The sequence below is a fragment of the Caretta caretta genome, chromosome 9 (assembly GCF_965140235.1).
Source record: "Caretta caretta isolate rCarCar2 chromosome 9, rCarCar1.hap1, whole genome shotgun sequence".
NCBI classification, from domain to species: domain Eukaryota; kingdom Metazoa; phylum Chordata; order Testudines; family Cheloniidae; genus Caretta; species Caretta caretta.
In genome coordinates this window covers 69,372,708-69,400,199 of record NC_134214.1, presented here as the reverse complement: position 1 = coordinate 69,400,199, position 27,492 = coordinate 69,372,708, and the positions used below count along the sequence as shown (strand labels likewise).

General features: G+C 39.3%; 1 protein-coding gene across 3 annotated transcripts in view; it reads left to right on the top strand.

The window, feature by feature from the left end:
* The window catches only part of PCDH11X (protocadherin 11 X-linked), a 992,740-nt gene extending 965,659 nt beyond the window's left edge, over positions 1-27,081 (top strand). For all 3 annotated transcript variants that reach the window (XM_048863059.2, XM_048863058.2, XM_075132425.1), the window contains one exon: positions 25,179-27,081. In XM_048863059.2, the coding sequence (XP_048719016.2) occupies positions 25,179-25,567 (389 nt within the window). In that variant the 3' untranslated portion in view covers positions 25,568-27,081. The remainder of the gene's footprint in view (positions 1-25,178) is intronic.
* Positions 27,082-27,492: the final 411 nt, after the last annotated feature.

Here is a 27,492-nt window from a genome sequence, read left to right as displayed (position 1 = left end):
ACATTATTTTACATCTTTTGCTTAGCTGTTGTACTGAAATATATATATATATATATATATATATATATATATATATATATATATATATATATATATATATATATATCAGTGTCAAGCATCATCCAGGCATAAAGGATTCACAGTTGCCCAGGAACTAAAAAGCTTGTTATTCTTAGATTGAAAAAGGCACAGCCACCATTAGCATCGTACTCACCGTGGTTTAAATGAGGTGGGTTTCTCTTTACTTACTTTTATTTTTGAGAAATGAAGAGAGTTTTACAGGCAAGCTGGGACAGGATGTTATATTTGGTTTAAAAGAAACCAGATGCAAATGAAAACTAAACAGAGTGGATTTTGCAAAAGTGTGTAGTTTCTGGTGAGGTAGAACAGAGAAAAGGAGGGAAGTTGTGGCATTTGTTCATTAATGTCTTGCAGACAAAAATACTTACACGGACAAACGTCTTAGTAGTTGGAAGAGTGGCATAAAAAAGGAAAGAAGCAACATCCAGGCACAAATTGGACACAGATGAATGTCTGAAGTGATGAGTGTTGCATTAGCAGTACACTCTCAGAGTCAGGGCGCATTTTTTCAAGGTGCCAGCAGTGCCTAGCGAGCATAAAGGAGATAGTAAAACCGTGTCACAGTAGGTGATGTTCTGGTCTTATGAGAATGTGCATGTATGTAAGTGAATGAATGAATTAAGCTCCAATTGGCCATTCTGTTCCTGCTTTCAAATGCATATTCTGAGTGTAGCATTGAACTATTGTTCAAAAATACCGTATGTTACTACAAATCGTTCAGACACACACTGCATCACAGTTATGTCTGATTGACACACAATGAAATCTGGATTATGCTGTTTTAAATCATCACCCATTTAAGATAATTTTCTTTATCAAATAGGAAAAAAATGACTGTAATTCAAAACATTTTACCTCAAATTGATGAGAAAATTGTAGCGCTCCTATTATTTCCATTTGTCAGTTTGACTAGACCTCTTTTTTTTAAACACTAAGTTGATGCCTCACTAGACATTTCATTTCACATTTAGTTTTTTCTGTGGTGTCACTATCTTAATAATGAAAACATAAGCTATGGATTTGCCTCTCTTATTCTTGATATGCAAGTCTGTGTCATACACTGAAATATATTTACCTTAAATTTCATGAAGTTTTACACTAACTTCAGAAAATATTAATAGATTTGGAAGGGGTTTTTTGTACTAAGGAGTAATTTAGACTTCAGGTTGTTAGGTTTGTACTGGGGTCCCTTTCATATGGGATGGTGAGATAAATGTGTAAGATATGTACAACACAAAGAGGAATTTTCAAGTTCTAGCCTGATTTAGATAAAGCTCCAATTACAGTGATTTTCATGCACATGAAATCTCAGTCTCATTTTTTCCCATTGTAATGTCATAGTGTGGCATTCACTAGATTTTCCTCCAAGCTGAATTCCTTGTGGATAAATCTGAAAATAAATATTTCCTTTAGGGGAGGAAGATAGTGTCTTGTCCCTTCTTCCTTCTTTAGACATTTTACTTCATGGGCAGAAAGATATCTTGGTAATTCTTTAAAGTAATTGTACAGTAAATTCTGAAATAGTCAATTAGGTACTTAAAGTAGCTGATACTGGGTATTTCTCACAGAATTGATATAATGAGAATCAGAACAGTATTAAAAAAACAAATCTCTTCACAATTGGCTTTGTTGCCACCCTGTGTTTGTAGGCACTCCTTGCTTTTAATATACATCAGATACATTGAGTTGATTTTTTTCTGAGCCATGTGATAATGATAAAACTTCTAAGTAGTTATGTATCTCTTTATATATTCAAAGCACTTGTAAATATTAACTGAACAGCCATAGGGACACATACATGTTACCTCTATTTTCCACAGATTGGGGAATTGAGGCATAGAGATGAAGTGATTTGCCCAAGGCTACAGGAAGAATTAGTGTCGAAGTCAGGATAAGAATTCAGGAGTTCCTGGGTCCAAGACCATACTTTTTAAAAAATATTATCAGGAGACACTAAATTAGTAGCAACCTGTGTTAATATATGATTTTATCATCATATCCAATGCTATTGCAACATATCGTTTGTAGGTTAGTGTTCTCTTTGTATACCTATTTGTGAAAATTGCATCTCAATGAATAGAAGCTCTTGTGTACATCAGATAATATCTTTAAAAGTTGGCTTTATGTATATAATTGTTTGGAGCTCGTTTCTCTTGACTGATTCTATGTGGTGAAAAATTGGACTCCTACACATGTTAAAAGTGGCTTTATAAAACTGAAATAGACATAATTTACTGTTGGGAACAATTAATAGTGTAGTATTACTGTTACTATTATTTTGTTTTTGCAAAACCCATAAGAAGCTCATGACTTTAGGTGACTCTAATTGGCTACTTATACTGATGTGCTAAGTGTACTTGTGTTCTATTTAATTCCCAGATTTCTGAAAGTTATTTTTAAGTCAGACTGTAATCAATCACAAATGCAAGAGAATGCCAACTTGTATCACTTACATAAAGAGACCATATAACTCAGTTAGGTATCATATTCACACGCTCATTAAAGAGGGCTGTAATGCACTACAACTGCAAAGCATAATTTATTTCTTACTGGGGGGTACAATTTCATCAGCAGAAAGCTTTAACTAGTACATATGTATAGGGTAGATTTAAAGTGATTATGGAAATGTCACTGCAGGACAATACACCATTAGTAGTCCCTCATACACTGTTTGCTGTCCCCTTATGTTTATTGATAATTAAGAAGCAGATTGGGATGTCGTGTTAAGAATGAGTGCAAAATGTCCTTTTTATCCTCTGCAATGAATATGGTCTTTTTGTACCATCCAATGATTGTTCTATTTGCGTTGATGACAAATGACATCTTTCTCCTTGTAATGTGCCTGCAGGGTTAAATGACTTTATTATTATTAATGAGTCATTGCTCCAGCTGCCCAGAAACAGAGGAAATAGAAAACATAAGAGACTTAAGTCTAAGTAATTACAAATGTAATTATTACCTTTCAAATTCCATTTATGCAGCGATAAGAAAGTTGTTAATCAAACACTGCCCTTTCTCTGAATTCCATGTTTTCCTTTCCTTTAATGAAAGGAAGAGCAGATTTAAAATGCAGCTGAGGGTATGTTTTGGCAATTTGACAAAGTGGTAATGGCAGAACACTAGTGTTGAGAACTGGTTACAAACCTTTCCCTAGTGATCAAGAATTCTGTGGTTCAAAGGGTTTTCCAAGTGACAAACCCATGCCTTTGTCAGCCATATGGAGAAAAGTCTCACACTGGGAGGGGGGGAAAAAGCTGGGAAGGGAGGTGGTTTGTCCTGCTGTGAGACACACTGTATGCCAAGGTCTTGTTCTGCCACTCTCTCTTTCACGCCAAGGTTGTACAACATGATTAAGCAGAGTAATAAGAACAACAGAATTGAAACTCCACCAACCAGTTCAGGAAAATTAAATTGTGCTTTTTTATTAATAAATTTGATCTGTTGACCCCCACATATTAGGCTAATTGTAATCTTTTTTTATTGGATTTTCAAGGTTTATGCTGCAATTTAGGGTTTGTACTTCTATGGCAATGATGGGGCATCGCAGAGAATATGAAAATGTGATAGATTAAGTTAGCTCTCGTTTCTTCTGCTATGTGCTCATTTTGATGCATAGCAAAATTTTTAGGAGGTATAATGTGCCAATAATGTTTCTTAGTAATGACTGATGGTCATAATATATCAGGTATTTGGTTGAAATTAAGACTTTTTCTACAGTTATTTGATTTTAAATTGCAAGTAGGTTTCTTAGGACTTCAGTCTCAGTAATATGGTATGTGTGGAGCTGATCAGAAAAAGGAATGTCTGTCCTGCAGGAAATTCTGACATTTTGAAATTGGTTTTCCTTCTGAATAAGAACGAAAAATGGAAATTTCAAAATTTCTTGTGAAACAGAAGTTTAAAAAAACAAATGTTGAAACAGTTTGTTTAGATAATGCTAAATAATATCATTTTGATAAGGCAAAAATGTTTCATTTTGATAATGTTGAAACAAATGATATAGACAAAATATTCAGTATAATAAATATAATTTGTAAAATGTCGAAGGCAAAAAATCAAACATTTCTACATAATTAAATCGAGTTTCTCTGCCAAAATATTAATTGAAAGCAACACCTGCCCACAAAACATTCAGATTTTGATGAAAACAGCATTTTCCTACAGAAAACTGTTCCATGAAAAAATGTTAACCAGCTCTATGTACATGCTTATTTGAATGTGCATGCTTACAAGGTGCCAATAAAAGGTAATATCCAGGTGATACCCACCCAAACTCTAAGTGCTTTCAAGATACTTTCAAGATTTAAATAAAACACATAAGGAAAATTGGTGAATTGAACTTCACATCCACACCTCTGTTTCACTTTAACTTCTGTAATTGGTTTATACATGTCTTTCATTGTAACACCGGTATTGGTTCTTGCCCAGCTGAGAGGGTTATGAGCCAAGTAGTAAGTTCTAGCCGTTCAGGTAGTTGAGAGTACTTATATATCCAAGACAGAGCACTCACAAGGATTGTGCTGCTGGAGATGGTGTCTCTAGGATCTACTGGTAGCCACTTCCAGTAATTGAAAGTCTCATGGCATTTTTCATAACAACAGTGTGTCTAAATGAGTTTCCTGAACCAGTGTTAATTATATGTAATTGCTCTACCTCCTGTGCCTTTGGTCAGATGAGGTTTTCTTCATTGCTGTCGAGAATTGCACTCAATAGGGTGTTTTTCTGCTTATAAAGGGCAATCATATGACAACCTAGAGGAAGTAGCTACAGTTCAGTGATGTCACACTGTCTCAAACATGTGCATACACATACATTTATATGTTGTTTCCATGGTTTCACTTTGCAAGCTAAAGTTAATACAGAATGCAACTGCCCAAATATTAAGAGGTGCTGTGTGCAAAGAGCACATTATCTGAGTGTTCTGTATTGACTTTTGGGTACTGTGACAGGGCGAGTGTCACCACTGTGGTGCCTCCTGCCAGCTGTTATGGGAATTAGGTCTGCTCAGGGCGCCCTCCTCTGATGTTGCCTCACCACCATCACTTTTGTTCCAGGACCTGTGCCACTCCCAGGAGTACAGCATCCTCTTTAGTGACACCGCCTTCCAGCTGTGCCACACCCTGTGTTCCCCCATTTCAGGGAGCCTGCGATCTTTGTCCACCCACTCCCTCGCTGGCAACTGTGTCCATTGTCTGGGAACCACTTTCCAGGCAGCTCCAGCACCCTCTTCTGCCCTTACCTCAGGGTCTCATCCTGCAGGCCCTACCAGCCAGCCAGGAGCTCTCTCTAGCTCCCCGGGTCCCTGCTTGCAGTACTGCTCTGTCCAAGGTGCTGGCGCTCCTTCCTCCTGTTAGGATCCTCGTCTTGCCCCTTCAAGCTCCAGTCAGCTACTGATCTCTGCTCTGCCCTGCAGCTCTTCTTATATGGGCCTGCAGGGCACTGATCCGCTCAGCCCTTCTCTGACTGGTTGCCTCCTATGCAGCCTCTTTAGGGCTCTGTTAATCCCTTAGAGCCCAGTGTGGGGCAGGCGCCCCATCACAGTTCAGTTTAAGGTGCCCCACTCTTGCCCTTATTATGTTGGAGCCCATATTTGTTCATCTTTAGGGAATGCTGAAGAATACTTATTTTTTAAATCAGGAATTTAGAGATGGTGTGAGTTAGGTTATGTGAAATGGATTATTCTAGGAAGATTTAATTTATTTTTATGGGAAACAAATTTGCTATAGGTAGCTTGTATAGGTTGTTAATATATATTTAATTCATTTTACCCTTGATTTGTATATTTAAATATTGTAAAAATGCCAGGAGCCATTGGAATTGGCTCTTTAAAAAAATCAAGCTAAATACATTAATAAAACCAATTATTTTCCTAGATCTTTTGATTAATAAAGAAAATACAAATTTAATATAATAGCAATATAACATCTATATGAAGGTTTTTAGAATATTATTATAGCTGTCCCAGTGTTTGTGGTTAGAGCAGCATCTGATTTCAGACTGCTTTCTGGATGATCGTATGCATCCAAATGAAACTACAATTTCAAAGCATTCTCTCCCAGACCTGGCTGAAAACTCAAAGGCAGAATGTAGCTTTTTTGGCAGCAGACTTTCATTTTTCCGTCTTGAATATTAGGTCTTAATGAAAATATCTTAGCCATGGGTAGATGCTGAAATGCATTGCTACGGTGTAGTTAAAGATAATTAAGGCTATTTTTAAAGAGATAATTCAATTAAAATGAATTTAATACAATATTAATACACATTTCACTGTGTTTTTATATTCTTTTTTTTAAAAGAAGACAGTAGTGTTTAGTAATGTTTAGTGCCAAGTTTTGCATTTTTATGTACCTGTGCAACTGTCAGGAAAGGCAACAGAAACAGTGTGAGCACATTTTAGGGCCAAATTGGGCCTTTCTTGTTCTAAATGTATCCCTTCAAGGTGCATACATGCCATTTGTCAGTTGATTGCATGTGGGATTTCAAAACAAATTTAATTGTTTTCCTTTCTTTAAACATATTGGCAGGGCCATAGATGGCTCAAGGGGGTGGCAATGAATAGCAAGTCCCTACATCTAATTCACCATTTGGAATGATGCCCAAGTAATTAGAAACAAAGTTCCCAATCCTGCAGTCTGCCTTGGCAGACCCCACTTAGGTCGATAAAGCTCCATACAGATGCAAGGGTCTGCCTATGCAGAGCTGATAGGAGTACTGGGGCCAAAGTTATCCATGGCAATTATTATCTGGGTAGTGACCTACCAGTTTGTAAAACAAATTAGTGGTCTCAGTCTACTTCCAATTTGACAGATGTCCACATTATAGAACTATCTGACTCAGTTGGCTCTTACACTGAGCACCACAGCTCTCTGATGTGCTGAATTGTGCATGACTCTGTATTTCAGCTGACTCAAAATGTTTCTGTTGCACTGCCAAGTCTGGGCAATGTTCTGAGAGAAGGGAACTCACTATATATATATACACACCAGAGAAGAAGAGATTGTGCACTGAGCTATGGGCCAAGTAATCAAGAGGTCAGCTCACCTTTACTGACTTCTGTTTATAATATCTCTATACATCACAATCCTTATTATTGAGCAAGGTCCTGTAGCCCCTTGTGGTACACTGTAAAAGAGGAGGACACCTCTGTCCATATCCCATATATCGGAGACCCTGAATTTAGCCTCCAGAAAGACCTTATACTTAGCACAACCTCCCTCCAGAGGCTGTAGGATTTTTCTCGTTGTCTATACGAAATTCTTCCATTCAACAGTAGCAAACTTAAAGAGATTTTTTTAAAAAGAGAGGAGATGCTTTGCATTGCATTCCTTATCAGGATACTTTACGAAGCCCAGTGAGGACAGTTCCTCCTCAAAATCAGTTTCTAGCCATCCTGTGGCCTCATTTCAGTCATCACCAGTGGAGAGTTTGAAGGCTGAATTGTATGGTGACCACTGGGATCTTAGAGGTTGTTCTTGCAGTCCAGGCTTAGTGCAGTCTGCATTATTGCTGCTTGTGCTGTACCGAGTCTATGAGATTATAGAGGCCCTCATTTTCCAGGACTGCCTGTGACAGGTTCAGTCACAGAGACTCCCTTCGATACTGTCACCCGATGAGCTGGGATACCACTGAGAACAACACGCCTGCCAGACTAGGCGCCCCTCCACTCCTGTCTTGATGAGTTAGACACTCCAGTCAGCTCCAGCACAGACCCAGAGGTTGGGCCATGCCTCTCTGCAGTTCACTAAAACTGAGATCCACTCAGCCCAGGGGCTTCTCAGTTAACAGAGACGTTCCCAGTGCCCAGTGTTCAGCCTTTCTGGGAGCCTGAACCCCAAATAAATCTGTTTTACTCTGTATAAAGCTTATACAAGGTAAATTCATAAATTGTTCGCCCTCTATATCACAGATATGCACAGTTGTTTGCTCCTCCAGGTATTATTAATAAACAAAAGTGATTTTATTAAGTATAAAAAGTAGGATTTAAGTGGTTTCAAGTAATAACAGACAGAACAAAGTAAGTTACCAAGCAAAATAAAGCAAAAACACACAAGTCTAAGCCTAATACATTAAGAAACTGATTACAGGAAATATCTCACCCTCAGAGATGTTCCAATAAGCTTCTTTCACAAACTAGACTCCTTCCTATTCTGGGTCCAATCCTTTCCCCTGGTACAGTCCCTGTTAGTTCCAGCAGACATCTCAGGTGGTAAGCAGGGTTTTTCTCATGACCGGCAGCCCCCTTTGTCCTGCTACACCCCCTTTTATAGCTTTGGAACAAGGCGGGAATCTTTTGTCTGTGCTTCTCCCCACCCCCACCTCAAAGGATTAAGATGGATTCCAGTATCATGTGACACTGTAGGACCCCTAGTCTCCATTCTTCTTAGGTTGGTCCACATTAGACAGGAAGTCTTGCAGGTAAATAAACCATTTACAACCAATTGTCTTAGTCAGTGGGAGCCATCAAGATTCTAAATCACCATTAATGGCCCACAGTTTGCATAATTACAATGGGACCTCAGAGCTATACTTCATATTTCTAGTTTTAGATACAAAAACGATACATGCATACAAATAGGAGGAATATATTTAGTAGGTTATAACATTTGTTATGATACCTTACAAGAGACCTTTTGCATAAGGCATACTCCAGTTACATCATATTCACACTCATAAGCATATTTCCATAAACCATATGGAGTGCAATGTGACACTGCCATTAACAGCACTTAGAAATTACTGCTTGAAAAATGTTTAATTAGATTAGCTTTATTCTTTCCAGAATTGGGAGATCTGAGCTCTCTCACCCCTCACTCATCTTCTTTCCTTTTTAAACTCAGTAAATGATCGACAAAGGGAGGGTGTATAGTTGTGTTCACACATGCACAGCACATTTGGAGGAGAACAAAATTATTCAGCCTGCAACCAGTTACCATGTGGTAACAGACACATTTACAGGGACATCTTAGATATAACATTCAATATTGCCTAGGCAAGAGAGGCTATAAAGATTTAAGGATTTGAGCTCTCTATATACCAGCTTCTTCCACCTCATATGGAGTATTCAGTAATTTCTAGTAAAATCCTGCAGCTATATAACAGTTTCGATACTTTTAAAGGGATCAAGAAATGATTTTACATACTTAACCCAGGTTTATATGCAGAAGATACAAAAAGCTGCACTGGGGATTATGCATTTACATTTTCTGAAGCAAACAGACTTCTTGCGAAGTAAAGGATATCCTTATCGCTAAAACAACAATCCCATGCATTTTACATTTTTTCACCTGTTTCTCAGTTTTTCCAGGGGAAAACTGCTGTGTTTTCAGTACAGCAGTAACCAGATTTAATCTGTAAACCACATTTTCCAAATAGTTGAAAAATAATTGAATATAAGTGATAATAAACTACATTTAATAGGATGAAAGAATGTATCTGAATTAAAATGATATATTTAGTAAAGGAATTTAAAAGTGGTTTTTACTCATAGTATTCCAGATTTCTTTTCTTTTGTCTCATCATTCTGCTTTTACCTTATCACAAGTTCATCTAAAATAATAATATTGACTAAAAATCCCCAGATGACAAAAGATTCTCCTAAAGAATGTATTTAATGAAAGTACATACCATGTTGTACTACGTCTTGATTAAATAAATAACTGAATTTAAGTGAATACACATCTGTTTAATCGGTGGTAATTGATTCTTATATGCTTTCCTAATGAGGTACTTGAATAATTAGTGATGGTAGAAGTGAATATAGATACTTTTACAAAATGTCCAGGGTTACCTTAAACTGGTTTAACCAATTTTATGTCAATTATCCCTTCTTTTGCAAAAAGAAAAGGAGTACTTGTGGCACCTTAGAGACTAACCAATTTATTTGAGCATAAGCTTTCGTGAGCTACAGCTCACTTCATCGGATGCATACTGTGGAAAGTGTAGAAGATCTTTTTATACACACAGAGCATGAAAAAATACCTCCTCCCACCCCATTCTCCTGCTGGTAATAGCTTATCTAAAGTGATCACTCTCCTTACAATGTGTATGATAATCAAGGTGGGCCATTTCCAGCACAAATCCAGGTTTTCTCATCCCCCCCTCCCACCCCCCCACACAAACCTACTCTCCTGCTGGTAATAGCTTATCTAAAGTGACCACTCTCCTTACAATGTGTATGATAATCAAGACAGGCCATTTCCAGCACAACTCCAGGGTTTAACAAGAACATCGGGGGGGGGGGGGGGGGGGAGTAGGAAAAAACAAGGGGAAATAGGTTACCTTGCATAATGACTTAGGCTTGAATAGAGACTGGGAGTGGCTAAGTTAATTGTATCCAATTTGCAAATGAATTCCAATTCAACAGTTTCTCGCTGGAGTCTGGATTTGAAGTTTTTTTGTAATAATATCGCAACTTTCGTGTCTGTAATCGCGTGACCAGAGAGATTGAAGTGTTCTCCCACTGGTTTATGAATGTTATAATTCTTGACATCTGATTTGTGTCCATTTATTCTTTTACGTAGAGACTGTCCAGTTTGACCAATGTACATGGCAGAGGGGCATTGCTGGCACATAGAATCATAGAATCATAGAATATCAGGGTTGGAAGGGACCTCAGGAGGTCATCTAGTCCAACCCCCTGCTCAAAGCAGGACCAACCCCAACTAAATCATCCCAGCCAGGGCTTTGTCAAGCCGGGCCTTAAAAACCTCGAAGGATGGAGATTCCACCACCTCCCTAGGTAACCCATTCCAGTGCTTCACCACCCTCCTAGTGAAAATTTTTTTCCTTTCCTTTTCTCTGTACCTGTTGAGAAAAGATGGGCCAAGTTGCCAATGATATTATTGAGCGTACTTTGGATGGGCTAGCACCAGCAGGAGAGTGAATTTGTGTGGGGGGTGGAGGGTGAGAATACCTGGATTTGTGCTGGAAATGGCCCACCTGTTGATCACTTTAGATAAGCTATTACCAGCAGGACAGTGGGGTGGGAGGAGGTATTGTTTCATATTCTCTGTGTGTATATAAAGTCTGCTGCAGTTTCCACGGTAAACATCTGATGAAGTGAGCTGTAGCTCACGAAAGCTCATGCTCAAATAAATTGGTTAGTCTCTAAGGTGCCACAAGTACTCCTTTTCTCATTGAGCGTACAGGAAGTCAATGAAGCACAACAGGAATTTTGTGTGCTAGCCTGTTGTGGTGGGTTGTACTCACCTCTTGAGCACCCCTGACCCTTGACTCATGGTGCTGCCATTCTCTTCAGTTAGCAGCAGTCCCTGAGGGCTGTCATCTGGCCTTCTGCAACTTGGCCCTCCAGCCGGGTCATACAGTCCAAACCTCTTCCGGGGGAAAACAAACTAATGATGGCATATATCACATTGGTGGATGTGCAGGTGAATGAGCCTCTGATAGCCACACTATCAGAGCCACACTATCAGAGGCTCGTTCACCTGCACATCCACCAATGTGATATATGCCATCATGTGCCAGCAATGCCCCTCTGCCATGTACATTGGTCAAACTGGACAGTCTCTACGTAAAAGAATAAATGGACACAAATCAGATGTCAAGAATTATAACATTCATAAACCAGTCGGAGAACACTTCAATCTCTCTGGTCACGCAATCACAGACATGAAGGTCGCTATCTTAAAACAAAAAAACTTCAAATCCAGACTCCAGCGAGAAACTGCTGAATTGGAATTCATTTGCAAATTGGATACTATTAATTTAGGCTTAAATAGAGACTGGGAGTGGCTAAGTCATTATGCAAGGTAACCTATTTCCCCTTGTTTTTTCCTAACCCCCCCTCCCCCCGACGTTCTTGTTAAACCCTGGAGTTGTGTTGGAAATGGCCCGTCTTGATTATCATACACATTGTAAGGAGAGTGGTCACTTTAGATAAGCTATTACCAGCAGGAGAGTGGGGTGGGGTGGAGGTATTTTTTCATGCTTTGTGTGTATAAAAAGATCTTCTACACTTTCCACAGTATGCATCCGATGAAGTGAGCTGTAGCTCACGAAAGCTTATGCTCAAATAAATTGGTTAGTCTCTAAGGTGCCACAAGTACTCCTTTTCTTTTTGCGAATACAGACTAACACGGCTGTTACTCTGATCCCTTCTTTTGTTTCTGAAGTGCCACGTTTGCATGGGGCCACCTTTTCTGTTGCAGAGAACATATCTGACTGTGTTTTCGCTTATGAAAATAGGCATGCAGTTGTTTCTTTTCCAAGCTCTTTTTTGTTAATCTGAATGATACTCCGTTGATATTTTCAAGCAGATTTCCTTTTCCTTTTCCAAGCAGGAATCTTTTCATAAGGATCACTGCTAGTCATTTAAATTGTGTGGTTTACATGTTAATTGCACATCAGAACACCCCAGTGGGAACCACTGTCCCAGCAGGATTAGTCTCAGAAAAAACAGATTCTTGCCTTGTATGTCTTCCTAGGGGAGAGATTTTTTTTAAATCAGAGGGCCTTTTCCATGGCCAGTTCCAGTTTGGGGTGCTGCTGACCAAATCTGCACCAGCCAGTACAGACTGGTGCTTGCAGGTGACTTGCACTGCCGTCCTCTCCTCCCAAATATCAAAGTGGGCTTGCTCTGGGCAGCAGTCCCATTTCTAAAGTTCATGGCAGCGGAAGCTAGGAGGACCTTAGAGTAGTGTTTTCCAAATGTTTGAAAGCCATGTCCCACTGCAGGAAATTGACATTAAGCACACCTTTTTCCTCCTGAAATCCACCCACCATGTAGTGTTAGAGCCCTACATGTCTTTATTCATACATCTTCTCTACCCCACACTTTGGGGAAAAAATTGATGGACTTGTATGATATTTCCTCTCCTTTCTGACATGCATTTATGAGCAGTGAAATAGCAAACAAAACTGACATTTAAAGTATCATCAGGTGAGTAAGCACCCACTGAAATTACTGTGATAGCTGTTTTCTCAGGCTCTCGCCAAACACAGGCAGATATCTACATATTGATTGCACTCGCTTCACATTTAGATTTTCTGTGCAACCATATCAGCAAGAGACTGACTGAAAACACAAAAGCTGAGACTCTAGAGAACAATTGGAAACTCTTTCCATGACCCAAAGATAGTTCTCTGCACTCCACACTTGGCAAACACAGCCTTAAAGTGAATCAAGCCCAAGAATATGTGGGCACTGAAGCAAGCACCTCCTTAGATGGTTAGCTAAATCTATGTAATTGCACATGAAATTGAAACTTACAATTTTGATTGTCCATGCTGTCCCATCAATGCTATTGGGGAAGAATTCTTAGCCTAAACTTTAGGGGAATCAGTTGATGAGGCAGTCAATCTCTGTTGATAATTATGTAAGCTGCTACAGCTTCACATTGAAGAGTTCATTCTCTTACTGCGAACAAGAGTTAAATCTTGAAAGATACAGAGTAAAGTTTTATAGACCAAAAGGCACAGCAAATCATCTGCAGTGTCACAAGTGCCCTGGACAAAAAAGTTAAAATGATATTTTCCATGGGCTAGCTGAAAAGTGGCAGCTGAAACCCTTTGCCCTACTGCATGTTTATACCCAGATGTTTGATTTAGTACCAAAAACTCTGCATCATTATAAGAGCTGGCTTTATATCATTCAGGCCACAGTCACCATTGTCTTCTCAGATATGAAGGAAACTGTAAATTTCACTCTTTTCTCTTTGGTTAGGTCAACGGTTATTACTAGAGCATGAACCATCTATCTCACTGTAGCTTCACCTTATATCCTAAGTGATTTTGATTTAAATTTATAGTACATCTCAAATAAATGAACCCTTTATCAATAATTAACAAGGAGCAGTACAAAAGTGAGATGGCTAATGAAATATTAAATAAAACATGTTATTTATACCTTAAATCTTATAGAGCACTTATATAGCCATTTATTCTAATCAATATACTTTAAATTCTAGGCTATTCATTACACTTTACATGTTTATATTAACATTGAAGAGTTAATCATAACTTTACAGTACTAAATAACTAAGTAATTTAAAGTTTAGCAATGGGGCTCTTTAGCAAAGTATCATGTTTATAATTTGGAATAATTTACAACAAAATAAAACCCAGGGCACTAATTTAAATGTGAATATAGAGGCTGAGTGAGCTCAAGCAGGAAAGTTCAAGATTGCAGATGCTCCAGTATCATTCAGTCCAAGCTTATTAGTCTGGAAGTAAACCATCTTTGGTATACCTAGCTAATCACTTTTGCTGTCTTTCACTTGCACAAGAATTCCAAGAAAATACATAGAAGTAAATAGAAGAGATGCATTGTATTTCTGTGAATGCATAGCCTAATTCATCTCTGTATTGAGATGTTTACTTTAAGGGTATCTTTATTCTAAGACAGGGATTTTCAAACTGTATCATAGTGAGCCTCCCTGAGCTATGAGAAAATGATTGCAGTTCCCCATAGTTTACTAAAACAATATGGGAGCAGTGGAGAAGTAAAGGTGGTGATGGCCCCACACCCAGCTCCCCACCCCTAACCCAACTCCCCTCCCCAACCCCTCGATTGTCCCCTACCCAGCTGCCCACACGGAGATGTTCCTGCTGCCCTACTCACTGAGCTCGGATACCAGTGCCTGTTCATTTGCCCATATGGCCCACTCGATCCACCCATCAATGCTGCCAGCTGGCAGAGGACAGAGCTGATGGGACTGCAGCTGCACAAGTGGCTGCCTGGGGACACATTGCTCCCGGCAGCACAGCACAGCTGCCCCTGTACTGGGGCAGCTGTACACGGGTGTGCACGGCTCGAGCCCCAGCTCAGCTTAAGCCCATTTGAGTTTTTTGCTGGCCAAGGCAAAGTTTGGGGTGGCTTTAGCTGCCGCAATCTCCCCCAGTGCCACCCCTGGCTCCCACTGCCAGCCCGGAGTGTCAGCCCTCCTTTATCCCCTCCCACCTGCCTCCCGGGTGTGCACGGCTGTTCTGCACAGGCCCCAGCCACCCAGGGCTGACAGAGGGAGCTCTTTAAAAAAAAAAAAAGGCACACAGCTCGCGCCTCCCTTGACACATTCCCGTGCCTCCCTTGGGAGTCCCACCCCATAATTTGAGAACCACTAAGTCATTGTATATGCCCACTGGCAGAAATTTAGGCACCTAGGGGACTTTACCAGAAAAACTCTATTCCCCTAAGCATTAAGGAGGGGTTTTGAGGATCTAAATTTTGGATTTAGGCACCAAATTGTCATTGAAAGTCAATGGACCTTTGGTGCCTAAGGCCCAGAACCTCAAAGGTGTTTAGGTTTCTAACGCCCATATAAATACCTAAATACCTTTGAGAATCTGGGTTTAAGTGCCTAAGACATTTTTGAAAAAGAGATCTAGGGTCCTAAGTCAGTTAGGCATTGCAACACCTAAATACCTAAATTTGGGCCCTGACTTCCAAACAGTGTTAAACTCCTGTCTGCATTTTAGGTGCTTAAATATGATTACAAATCTGGCCCTGAATCCTGTAAAACAGATGTGAGCAGTATAGTCATTTAAATTATTGCCTACTATAAAATCCATTTTAATCTCAGTCATACTTTATATTAAGGCTCCATTTATAAAGAGCTAGTAAATGATTAATAGGTGTTTAATCAGTTGTTTCTTATAAGTACCCTGTTGGACTCTATAACTAGTGCTTATAACTAGCAATAATCTCTTCTAATGATGTACCGATAACCATCTAGTTCCACATGCTCCTTGTGTTTGTAACGTGTTTATAATCTACTGACATTTTGCATGTTAAGATTTCATTTATAAATAATATATACAATGTAACTGTACTCTTAAATGGACAATCCTGTATTACCTGTACACATTGACGAGCTAAAGGGACATTGTTATGTCGCCCCTCTCTCCGTCCAGGCAATGCCAAGCTTAGAAAGCATGAGGGTGAGCTGAAGAAACCCTGGAGCTGCAAGAGGAGATCAGGCACACTAAGGGGCGAGGACAGATATCAGAGTGGGGGAGGGGCTCAAAATTAATTCATTAGGAATTTTAGGGTCTGGGAAGAAGCTGGAAGCTTCATCGCTGTAGACAGCCATTTATAATTGTATCATTTGTAATTTGGTCTCAGTTGGGTCTTCCAGCAAGAACTCCTTTAGCAGAGACCAATATCACCTTGCTGTATAACGTTAGGCAACACTGTAATAATCGTACACGCTTTGATTGGGGGGGGGGGGCAGAGAGGGTTTGAAAATCAATTAAAAGGACTGGTATAATCTTGGTATAAATACTCATTTTTTGGTGCCAATAATGTCATGATTTGGGGTTGAAAATAGCACAGTTACCAGACCCTGGATCGGCTCTTGGATCAGGGCACACTGGCATGTTGAAAAAATGTCCTGAGCCATCTAATAAATGGCCTGTGCTGCCCGGTTTGGTTTTTGTTTGTTTAGCCTGGCCTGAGGGTCGACTGGTCATTTTCAATATGTTTGGGAATTACTGTAGCAGTGTGCATAGCAGTATTTTCAAGCTTGTGTGGTTCATTAAGTAGACATTGAAAGCCTGCTTCTCAGTCACTGACGACCCATAAGTCACACTGACGTTAATGAAAGTTGTGGGTACTCCGCACCTCTGGAAAAAATCAGTCCCAAGACTTGGATTATATTCTTGCATGCCCATGGTTACCTAACAGCATCCTGTCTGGGGCCCAGCAAGTCCGTCCTTGTCTTCTGTCAACCAAGGATAGGTACATTTCATTGGAGAACAAGGAGTTTCATCTAAACAAAATTTGACATGCTGTAGAAACATCTGATGAGAACATAAATAAGGTTTTTGGTCACTGAGAACAAACTATTCAATTACACCTTTCCAGTTTAAAGAGTCTACTCTCTTCTTCGTGAACAAGGGATTTATATATCAAGGTACACCTTAACAGTAAGAAAGAAAAAAATATTTGGTGGCACGATTTTTACCTCAAAACATCTTCCCTCCCTAACAGTGCTATCAACTGCCTGGCTGCTCCCATTAGCCCAGTCTCAGCATGTCCCTAACCCACAGACACAATCCAATACATTTATATTCTGCCCCAGGCTTCATTACCTTTGCAAGCATCCAGATTTAGCAAGGAGATGCAGGAGCCTGGGAGTGTCCTAAAAAAGGTTTATGTTTTGAGTATTTATTGGAGTTTTATTTCTGGCTTTGTCTTCATTGCAAAAATTGTGGGGTTATATCCTTCAAAATAGCTCTCTCAACGTAAAAACCTAATGGACACAAGGAGCTTTTAACCTCAATGAAGCTAGTCATGGTGATTCCTATAACTGCCACCTGAATTTCTGTTGAGCTACTACATCAATGTAAAACTACCCAGGCCTTGTCTTCGCTAGGATTTTACATTAAGAAGCCTACTTACGTTAGCTATCTCGGTGTAAAACCACTTTTTTTTTTTCTTCCAGTGAAGACGTAGCCTCTACTTAAATTTCAAAACAGGAATGCATTCATAGAAAATGGAAGAGGGGTAGAGCTGTCACCCTCCCGCAACCCTGCTGATGATCTACCCCTACATTTTCTGAAATTTGTCAGGAGTTGAACTAAAGCATTCCCATTACTTGAATGGGAGTTGTAGAGCTATATCCAAAGCAACTCCCCCAAACTGTAAGGGTATATTCTGTTTATAGGATTAAACAATTGAGTTTGAATTAAGTGCCTCACCCCAATTCTGCTCATTTTGAGAAATAATATTGAATTAAACTATTTTTTCCTAGGTATCAAAATGTTGTGAAGGATTTTTCAGTTTCTGGTCAGGACTTAAAATGTCAGGAAACAATTCATTTTCCCACTGGACTGAAATCTCCAGCCTAAGGCTGCAGGCTCAGAAAGTTCTGATAGCTCAGATAAGTATCTAAATTCTTCAGTGCACATGGACATGGATATTGAACCCAAACAGAACAGATGGTGGGTCTCCCATTGTTAATGTAGGATTTTTTTCTTGGCCCAGTAGATAATGGGACTTGTATATCAGAGTGAAGAATTAAAGCAAGCTGCCTAGTGCGAGTGTATGCTTTACTGGGTCTTTGAATAAAGCGTTTCAAAGCGTGGAATAATCACTCTCTCTTATTTTTCTTCAATTTATTGAAACTTAAATATTCATAGCAATCTGCTCCCAAATGTATTTTATTATTAAAGCAAAAAGGTAGAGTATATTATAACAGCAATCATTTAGGATTTCTACATTAAAGCGTCTTGCTGCTGACCTCATTAAAGCAACTCAGCTTATACTAACAGACCATTTCAACTTTCTTTTCCCTCTCCCTTAATTTTTACTGTCACTTCTGGTCTCTTACATCGCTAAGGCTGCTAAAATATGTTACCCAAGTGGCTAGTTTTGGTCACCAGGGTAATTCTGGACCATAATTTCCCTATATTAGAGCTGCATTCCATCTTAGATTGAGTACCACCTCCTGCACAAAAGAAGAGAGATCCATTTCTTACGAGCTATTGGCCAACATGAGCAGCGTGAGGTTCTCATCAGCATCACTCTGGTGAGTTCCTGCTGAGCAGATAGGACTAAAAGTGCTACTGGAGCTTTTTTTAATAAGAAATGCTTCACTAGATGAGAGGCACTTCTTGCTGCTGACAGAATAGCATTGGCACCACAAGCTATGTATTCATGTATGGTCTGTGTTGTGAAAATATGAAAAATATCTCAGCGATGGCATAATTACGGGCAATTTGCTTAATTATGTGCTAATTGTTGCTTGCTTTGTAATGAAACAAGAGTGTGCTAAATGTAATGTTGGACGGTTCACATCCGGAATGTGTCGTATTCAGGACTGGCTTTTTGTTAAGACTTCAACTAGATAACTTAGACTGCCTAAATATTTTAAGCTTTGTGTTTAACTTGTTTCCTAATTTTCCCTTTTAAAGACAGTTCTCTGTATGCACCAAAGCAAGCACAAAGCCAGCACTGATACAGTACATTTAAAGGTAGATTAGGTATGTCTATACATTTCTATCTACGGATATCCACATGCTCTGCAAACATTAATGAATAAAGCCTCACGTGCCCGTGAGCTAGATAAGCATTCTTCCCCATGTTATACAGATGTGGAAACTGAGGCATAGGGATTTTCAGAAGAATTTAGCACATTGGGTGCTCAGCTTTTTGAAAACTCAGGCATCAAGTGTAGAAGCTGAGCATGTTTGAAAATCTGACCCCATGTAACTTGCTCAAGGGCACATAGAAAGTCTGTGGCACAGTGGTAACAGGAACCAGATGTCTTGACTGATTCTTACCCATATGACCTTCTTTCTCAGCATCAGGTGTTACAGAACTGACAGTATTCATAAACCATGTACAAACCTCAACAGTGAGAAACAGAAGTTCTCGATCACAGCTAAACCTAATGAGAATTAACAGTTGATAACAACACTTGCTTTCTAAAATGCTCTCAGAAAAATGTTCTTCACAGTGGAATACAGAGAAGGCAGATTTGAAATAGCGGCACTGAAATATACAGTTTTGTTGCACACATACAGATTTCATGTGTCTATGCCTCTTTGTGTCAATTTTGGGTGCTAGGGTTCCTTTACGTAGTGAGAGGAAAAGATCACATCTGTATAATTCTTTGTTCCAACCTGAGCAATTAATGCTTGGATGAAAAGTAGTCAAACAACATTTATACTTACTGTATGTACCGTTCTGCTCTTTCTTTGGTAAAAAGCCTCTCTGCACATATTTTTAAAAGCAAATAAGGTTAAGTTATCGGTTTTTGACTGAAGGCTAGCTACTGGAAATACTGGAATTTGAAACTTGGCTTTTACATATCTTTATTGAAAACTGCTTTGCCCTACAAATGATAAAGGCTGTGGAACAATGAAGGAAGCTTTTTAGCTATTGTGCTTCTAGTTAGACTTGACTGCTCTGAGAAAAAAGAGGAATTCATCTGGCAGAGTAGTCCTTTAAAAGCGTTCTTCATTCTGGGGCAGACAAATTAAATAAACATGATCCCCCTGTCAGTTGCCGAAAGCAATCTGAAGTTCAAATAAAAATGGTAAGTGTATTTTTGTGAATGAGTACAATCCATCTGTGAACTGAAAATGCTCTCTTTCTTTAGAGTGCAACTTACACTGTAAATGGGAAAGATGCAAGAGTTGGTGAGGGTACGTGAGTGCTCTAATATGGGGGTCCGTAAGGACGGATATATCAAAACCCAATCTGGGTCTACTTTTTTCCAATATTGTTTATTATTATATGGGACTATTGAGAATATATCCTTCTCTTCCTGGTTTCAGGGAAAATAGCCACTAGATGAGAACCTGTGTTTCGACCCCTCACCTATCAATCATAGAAGGGGTTCAGGAAAATTCCATCTCACCCTTAATCCAACAATGACTTGTCAGAGCTTTGTGAATAATGGATTTTTAGTTCACTGGCAGTTCTGAAAAAACTGTTTGACAAAAAAAAAAGTTTGACAAAAAATTTTGCCCAGCTCTGCCTGTCACAGGTATATACATGCACACGAATGCCACAGCCACTAGGGGGAAGCCAAGGGAGTGAATCCAGAAAGCACCATGGTCAGTCATGCTGCCTCTGGTAACCAGCCTCCTAAACTTTGAACTTCACACTTACCTTAGCTGTGCAGCCTCTTTATTCCTCTCAATTCAACCAGCAACCCCCTTCTGAGATGAAAGAGCTCAATCTTATGGTGAATGGGAAAATAACTGCATAATGACAATGATCTTTTTCTGTTCTAGATCAGTAACAATGATCCACAACCAGAATACTCAGAAATCAGTTGCAATGTTTATGTTTCCAGCTGGTACTCTTAATATAATATTTCACCTGTGTGAAGCTCCTCTTTCCTATTAATAGGAAAGCATAAAAATATAATAATACTGTATGACTAAATTCTAGTTTAGACATCAGTGAAACACCACTGCCAAACTGCTATTCAGGGAGGCCCCAAATGGCAAAGAAAAGAGAATGACAAAATAGAAGGAAAAAGGAGAATGAATTAGTCACAGAAAGAAAGAAAGATGCATAACACTGCTGGGAAAAAGCAGGTACAAAAAAGATGGTGCCTGGTGAATATTCATGCAGAATACTCACTATATTTCATTTTAGGTTCAGCCAAGAGCTGATGAATTATGTTCCAACAATGATTCTTATTTCATCGGGCTAAAAACATAATATTTCATACTGCTGTCTTTTCTCTTTTTCTTTTTTTTTTTTGCTCCTTACCAGACACAGACTGTTTTGCATCCCAATTATCCTTGCTAGCACATTTTATTGCTGAAGATCAGTTGTTGATGTTTTCCAAGATCCCTTTACCTGTAGATCTTGGGGACCTTGCCTGTCTCACAACATATTCATTGTGACGTCCTGAATTATTTTTATTTCCTGCAACATACCCAGTCTCCTGAGGATGTCTGTCTCAGAGCTACACTGATGGTACTTCCCATACTCAGCCAATTTAGATTTAAAAAATTATCTTATCTTTTATCTTTCAGATCTTTGGCTCTTTTGAAGCAAGACAATTAGTTAAGGATCCTTATAAGCAATTTGTGTTTTTAAAATGAGCATGGTATACATTTATTTAACAAAGAGTTGACTACAATGTGAGGGACATTTACTCTAAAGTCAGACAGCCTGCAGAGAAAATGCATTATGGATGCTAATGCTATGAGACCCAGAATGACTATGAGACCCAGGTCCAGCATTTGTAAAGCCAGGTTTACAATGCAGTGTGGATGCTCAAGCATAGGGGGACTTCAGCGAACCCGGCCAGAGACGTGGCTCAGCAGGTGAGGGTGCTCCCTGGGGCAGGACCCAGGGCAGTGGGGGGTGAAGAGAGTGCTAAGCCCCTACCTGGAGTGCTGCTGTGAAGCCTGCAGGTTCAGAATGTGAACAGGCTGGATCGCTTCCAGAGCTTAGCTGAGGGGCGGAGAGGCTTCCCCATCCCAGCACTATGCAGGGCTTTGGCACGTGCAGGGCTCGACTCCTCCTGGCTAGCGGGTCTTGAGCTTTCCTGAGATGCCGGTCCAGCCATCGCCAACCGGAAAAGGGATGGGGCTGGGGTGGGGCCCAGCTGGCCAAGACCTAGCATGCAATGGGAGCTGCACTGATAGACCAGCAGGGGGTGCAGCTGTCCCCACACTCTGCATCTTCATCCCGCCACCAGCCTTACACACCCACCCTGGGCAGCTGGTGAGCAGGAATCTGGCCAGCAGCAGGACCCGCCAGTACTGATGGGGGAAGACACAAAATATGGGACAATTTGCCCATTTTTAAGAAAAAGTCGGGACACCTACAGGAGGGCTTAAATATGGGACTGTCCCTTTAAAAACAGGACATCTGGTCACCCTATTCAAGCACAGTCTTGGAAACACTGAGTCCACAACCTTGGGTCCCACAGACCGAGGTTTAGTGTGCAGTGTAGACATACCCAAAGAGTTTACCATCTAGGGCAATGGTTGGCAACCTGCGGCCCGCGGACTGCATGCAGCCCATCAGGGTAATCCACTGGCGGGCTGCGAAATATTTTGTTTACATTGACTGCCCACAGCTCCTTGTGGCCCTCGCTGCTTCCCACAGCTCCCATTGGCCAGGAATGGCAAACCCCGCCCACTGGGAGCTGCGGACAGTCAATGTAAACAAACTGTTTCATGGCCTACCAGTGGATTACCTTGTCGGGCCACTTGCTGCCCACAGGTTGCCCACCACTGATCTAGGACCTCACTCCTGCACACAAGATCAGAGCTGCACAGTTTGCAGTCTAAGAAATAACTGTTTAGTATTTATGACTTATATTTAGATTTTGCCAGGATTCTTTTGTTAAAGTTGTGCCTAAGCTGAAAATCAGAGAAATGTATTTGTCAGTTAAGAGAATGTCTCTCTGCAAACATTTAAAGTGTGTTCAGAACCCAGTATTAATCTGGCAAAACATCCGTCTTACTGATCTGCCAAAATGGCTCTGAAAGTGGCCTATAGTCCATCATCGCCTCATCTAGTGTCTTCTCTGGAAATCATTGCTCTCTGCCATTTACATCTATGCTTATTCCCTTCCAGACGTTGAGATATCAGTACAGTTTAAGAACTATATAATCTTTTGTATACCGCCAAAAATCTTAAACAATTTGATTTCTTTAAGTAAGTATTCCTGTGTACATAGACACATGTCCATTTTAATTTAAAATGAGGGAATAAGCATAGGTGCTGGAAATATCAAAGGTTTCACTAATGCTTGAAAATGGTCAAATTCTACTTGTATTCACATTGGTATAAAACCAGAGTAACTCATTGAAGTCAATGACGTATATGTGTCAGTGGACTTACCCCAGATTTACACAAGTATAAATGACTAGTGCACACATATAACAACTTAAAGCAGACTTGACTACATATATCTTAGCAGATGTGTCTACTAAAAGTTACTGTCAGATGCTGGGAGGACTGGAATGGTCCGTCTGTAATAACTTTTGTGTGTGGGTGCCTGGGCTTTAACACTTCAGTGACTCCTACATTCTACATTTATGCCTAGTACTACCCATCTAGCCCTTTACACAGCATAACTGGATTTGTTTTTCAGAAGTGCCAAATCATTCTCAGGATTAAAATAAAAAAAATATTGAGACAAGTTGACAAGAGAAATGCTGAACTGCCCAGTTTATCAGAACAAATTTGCTGTTTTGAACAACCAGATATTTCATTACCAGACACGCACTTTTTCAGTGCATTTTATGTGGAGTAATCCAGAGTTTGGTATTTTCATAATGCTAGCCAGAATATTTTATAGCAGGCAGTTTCCTACTTAGCAGTAGTAGTCTGACAAAAATAATTATATTCTGTATGTCAAACAGTATATACATATTACAGTACATCTCTAAGCATAGATGTACAGCCCTTTCATAAAAGTAGATTTTTGTACATTTTAGCCATACTCAGACTTTCTAAAAATACCCAAAATCAGCAATGCAGTGTCTATAAACCTTTTAAAAAAAGCCAAAATATCTCTCACTCAGAACCTTGCATTGTTTTAGTTTTAGAGATTAGTTATTGCATAATTTATTTTTAAATATGTAATATGGCAGAATCCAGTTCTAAAAGTTCTTCTGGTAAAGGCTCAGACACTTTTAAAAGGTTAAAAAAATATATCCTTTTTTGGAAGGGCCTGCTTATTTAGTGATATGCAGCCAACACAATGTATCTTTCTTTAAAAGCCCTTCAGCTGTTTTGATATGATTACTCAAACAGTGTTCACACACACACACACACAAACAAACCCCACATACATTCTGAAAGCACTTGCAGATAATGCACTGGTAAATCCAACTTAATGTATCATTAAAAGTTTCATTATATAGCAAAGTTAACAGCCTTTCAATGTAACTGACCAGCATTATTTCAGGTACAGTATGTTACAGTTTATGTAGTGTAAAAACTTGTCATGCAGTTTTAGTAACATATCTTTGAACAAATTAAAATGTCTATAATCCTTTTTTCAAGTGCATGAAACCTGCTATGTTTACACAAGTTATGGTGATTCAGCACCTCATACTTTAAAGAGGGCTACAGTTTCTCCTGCTATTACCCTCTGATTCGACAAGGTTTCAAATATAAAAGGCATGGAGAAATCAATTCCCTTTATGATAACTGTTTCAGTGTCTTTCAGTCTTAAAACTCTCAAGCGCATCTTTGAATCCCATAGACTGTGCCCAGATTCATTTTACTTTGCCCTTTTTAAAAAGGGTCAAATGGAGTATATATTCAAAAGGGTCTTATTTTAACAATAGTAAATTCTGTACAAGCCAATTCTGTGCAAACTTTCTAGTGAATAGGGGGTTCATTTATTATAATCTTTACAGGTTGATTTATAATGCTGGTGATTAATGTTTTGTGTCCATGGAGGGAAAATAGAACTGTGAGAACTTTAATTATATGGATACAAGATGTGGTATAGTCTCTACAGTAAATATTAATGTTTCTTCGTATACCTGCTAATGAGCCCTATGCCCCTTCGCATATGCTTAGTTCTCTTGCAACCACGTATAAGCATTTGCAGGATTGGAGCCTGCATCAGTAGGCCTGAATCTGTTCTCAGCAGAATCTTTTGAACTCTAGATAATCTCTTGTCATTTTCCCCCCTCCCCAGCTATTGAAGTTAATCTCCAAAAAGCCCTTGCCGAAGCTTCCGAAACCTGCACACAAGAATGTCTTATCCTAGGCCATTCTGACAACTGCTGGATGCCACCTTCTTTGACACAGTACCAACAATCCAACCCTCCTTTGCCATCATTTGGCTTCCAGCAAGGATGGGGTCGAGGAACCAGACCCGAGGGAAGATACGCGCTTGGAAGGCCCATGCCGAAGGATGATACTGACAAAAGCCAAGGTGGTCCACAGCCCCAGTTCTACAACACCTGTGAAAGACATTGTACCAGTGAAGATCCAGTCAAGGTGATTCCCCTGGCAAACTTCACTCCATCGCAACAGGCACCAGCGTCTGGGAGTAACACCTTTATACATGAGCACCAGTTATAAAAGCATGTCTGTCAAAATCAGCTATTTCAGGCTTTAAAGTGTAAGTGTATATAGTCACAGCCTAACAGTTAACTTTACTGCATATACAAACCTGTTAGGCTTGTGAATATTTATGTAAATAGAATTCTGAATTGAATTTGAAGAGCTGAGTCCTTAGTACTCAATTAAAGGAAATTTACCATAATTGTTGGTCAAAAGTATACACAACAAACAAAACTCTGTTCATTTTATTTCCCCAAATGGGTCATCATAGCACAAATAATAGCTCGTTAGGGCAGGGACCGTCTTCCTCTGTCTCATAATTTCCGAACACATTTTGGGCACTGTCGCAATCTATATAATAGTCATATAGATGACTCTCAACTTCTCTTTTTTGTTTTATATGTACATTATATTTAACACATTCATCGGGCACATTTCCATTTGTTCAACAGTCAATAGCAAATAGAGATCAAGTGCGCGGTTTGTCAATCTATTACTTGAAATCAGTGATTAAATGAGTGATTTAATTCTTTGGATGCACGGCACTTTCACAGTATTTTACGTTTTCCATGACAGGGAAGAGAAGTGTGTTAAAAGTCTTCCTGATCCCTCTTGCTTTTCATTTTAAGGTTGTACTCACTCAGCTTACCTCTATTCGGATTTTGGGAAAAAATAGCTTAAATGAAGCATGAAACTGAATATTTTATTTGACCTTAATGTCCTGTTGCTAAATAGATACCTCTATAGTGATGACTGGACTGCAATTTTACAAGGAGAGTTTCTTGCTTTCCAAGATTTGTTTTTCTAGACTAATGTAAGCTATGTCACAACCTATATTCCACCTGCCAGTTGTCAGCCATGAGTCTATCACTAATCATGTCTTTATCTTGCAAATTTCATATTGGTTAATGTCTTTGTGAATTGGGGATTACATAAACACAGAAGGAAACTGGGTAGATTTTACAGCTGATGCAGTACCATGGCTGTAAACTACTGTTGTCTAGAGAATATTATGGTGATTTAAATGTTAATTTTACAGCTCTATAGTCAGTCACTGCAGGTTTTCAGTAAAGAATTAAATATAACCTTAGATAGTGCACACTAAACCTATTAGACTAAGGCGCTCTTGTCATTCTAACTTAGTTTACTGAAGAAAATTACTGACATTACTCTGCAAAGAAAGAGGAAGCCAGGAGGTGAATGTTGGATGGATGTAATTATAAATACACCCCAATTATGCTATTCTACAGGAGCTCAAGGTGATGTACTGGAAAGATTAGGCAGTCTTGTCTGAACCTTGTGCTGGATGAGATACTCTTTACAGAGCATAAAAGAAAGCTAGTAAATCCTATATTGGACACAAAGAAAATGTCTTTCTTAGGTAAAAGAATTACGGTATTTTCCTCCTGGTATTTTGTTTCTATCCAGCCATTATGTCAAGAACGATACATACATTCCACTATCAAACAATTTTTCTTCAGAACAAAATCAGTTAAAATGCTACTTTAAATCAAGAGACAATCTAAGTTTGATGGGGGTGGGGGTAGGGGTGGGGGGCGGGAGGGAATGTGTCACTACTTCCTGTGGATGGAATTCTGTGTAGGCTTCTTAATGTAACTTAAAATCTGTAATTTATAAACAAAAATGTGTGTAAAAATGCTGTAATATAAGCTGCTTGTAAAATTTATAGAAATTCCAGGTGTTCAGGGTTCCAATGAATGCTAAGACAGCTTCTCTTATGTGCCCAGCAGGTATAAGTAGCTTTATCTATTGTTGTCCCCACTGTAAATCTATTCAAATCACATTTAGTTTTAATGTGCAAAATAAAAGAAGCTTCTCTTTTAACCTATTGATAGGGTTTAATTAATGAAACCTCAGAATATCTAATGGTGTATTTTTCCTTTTTATATATATTTCTCAATAACGTTTAAGAAAGATGTGGC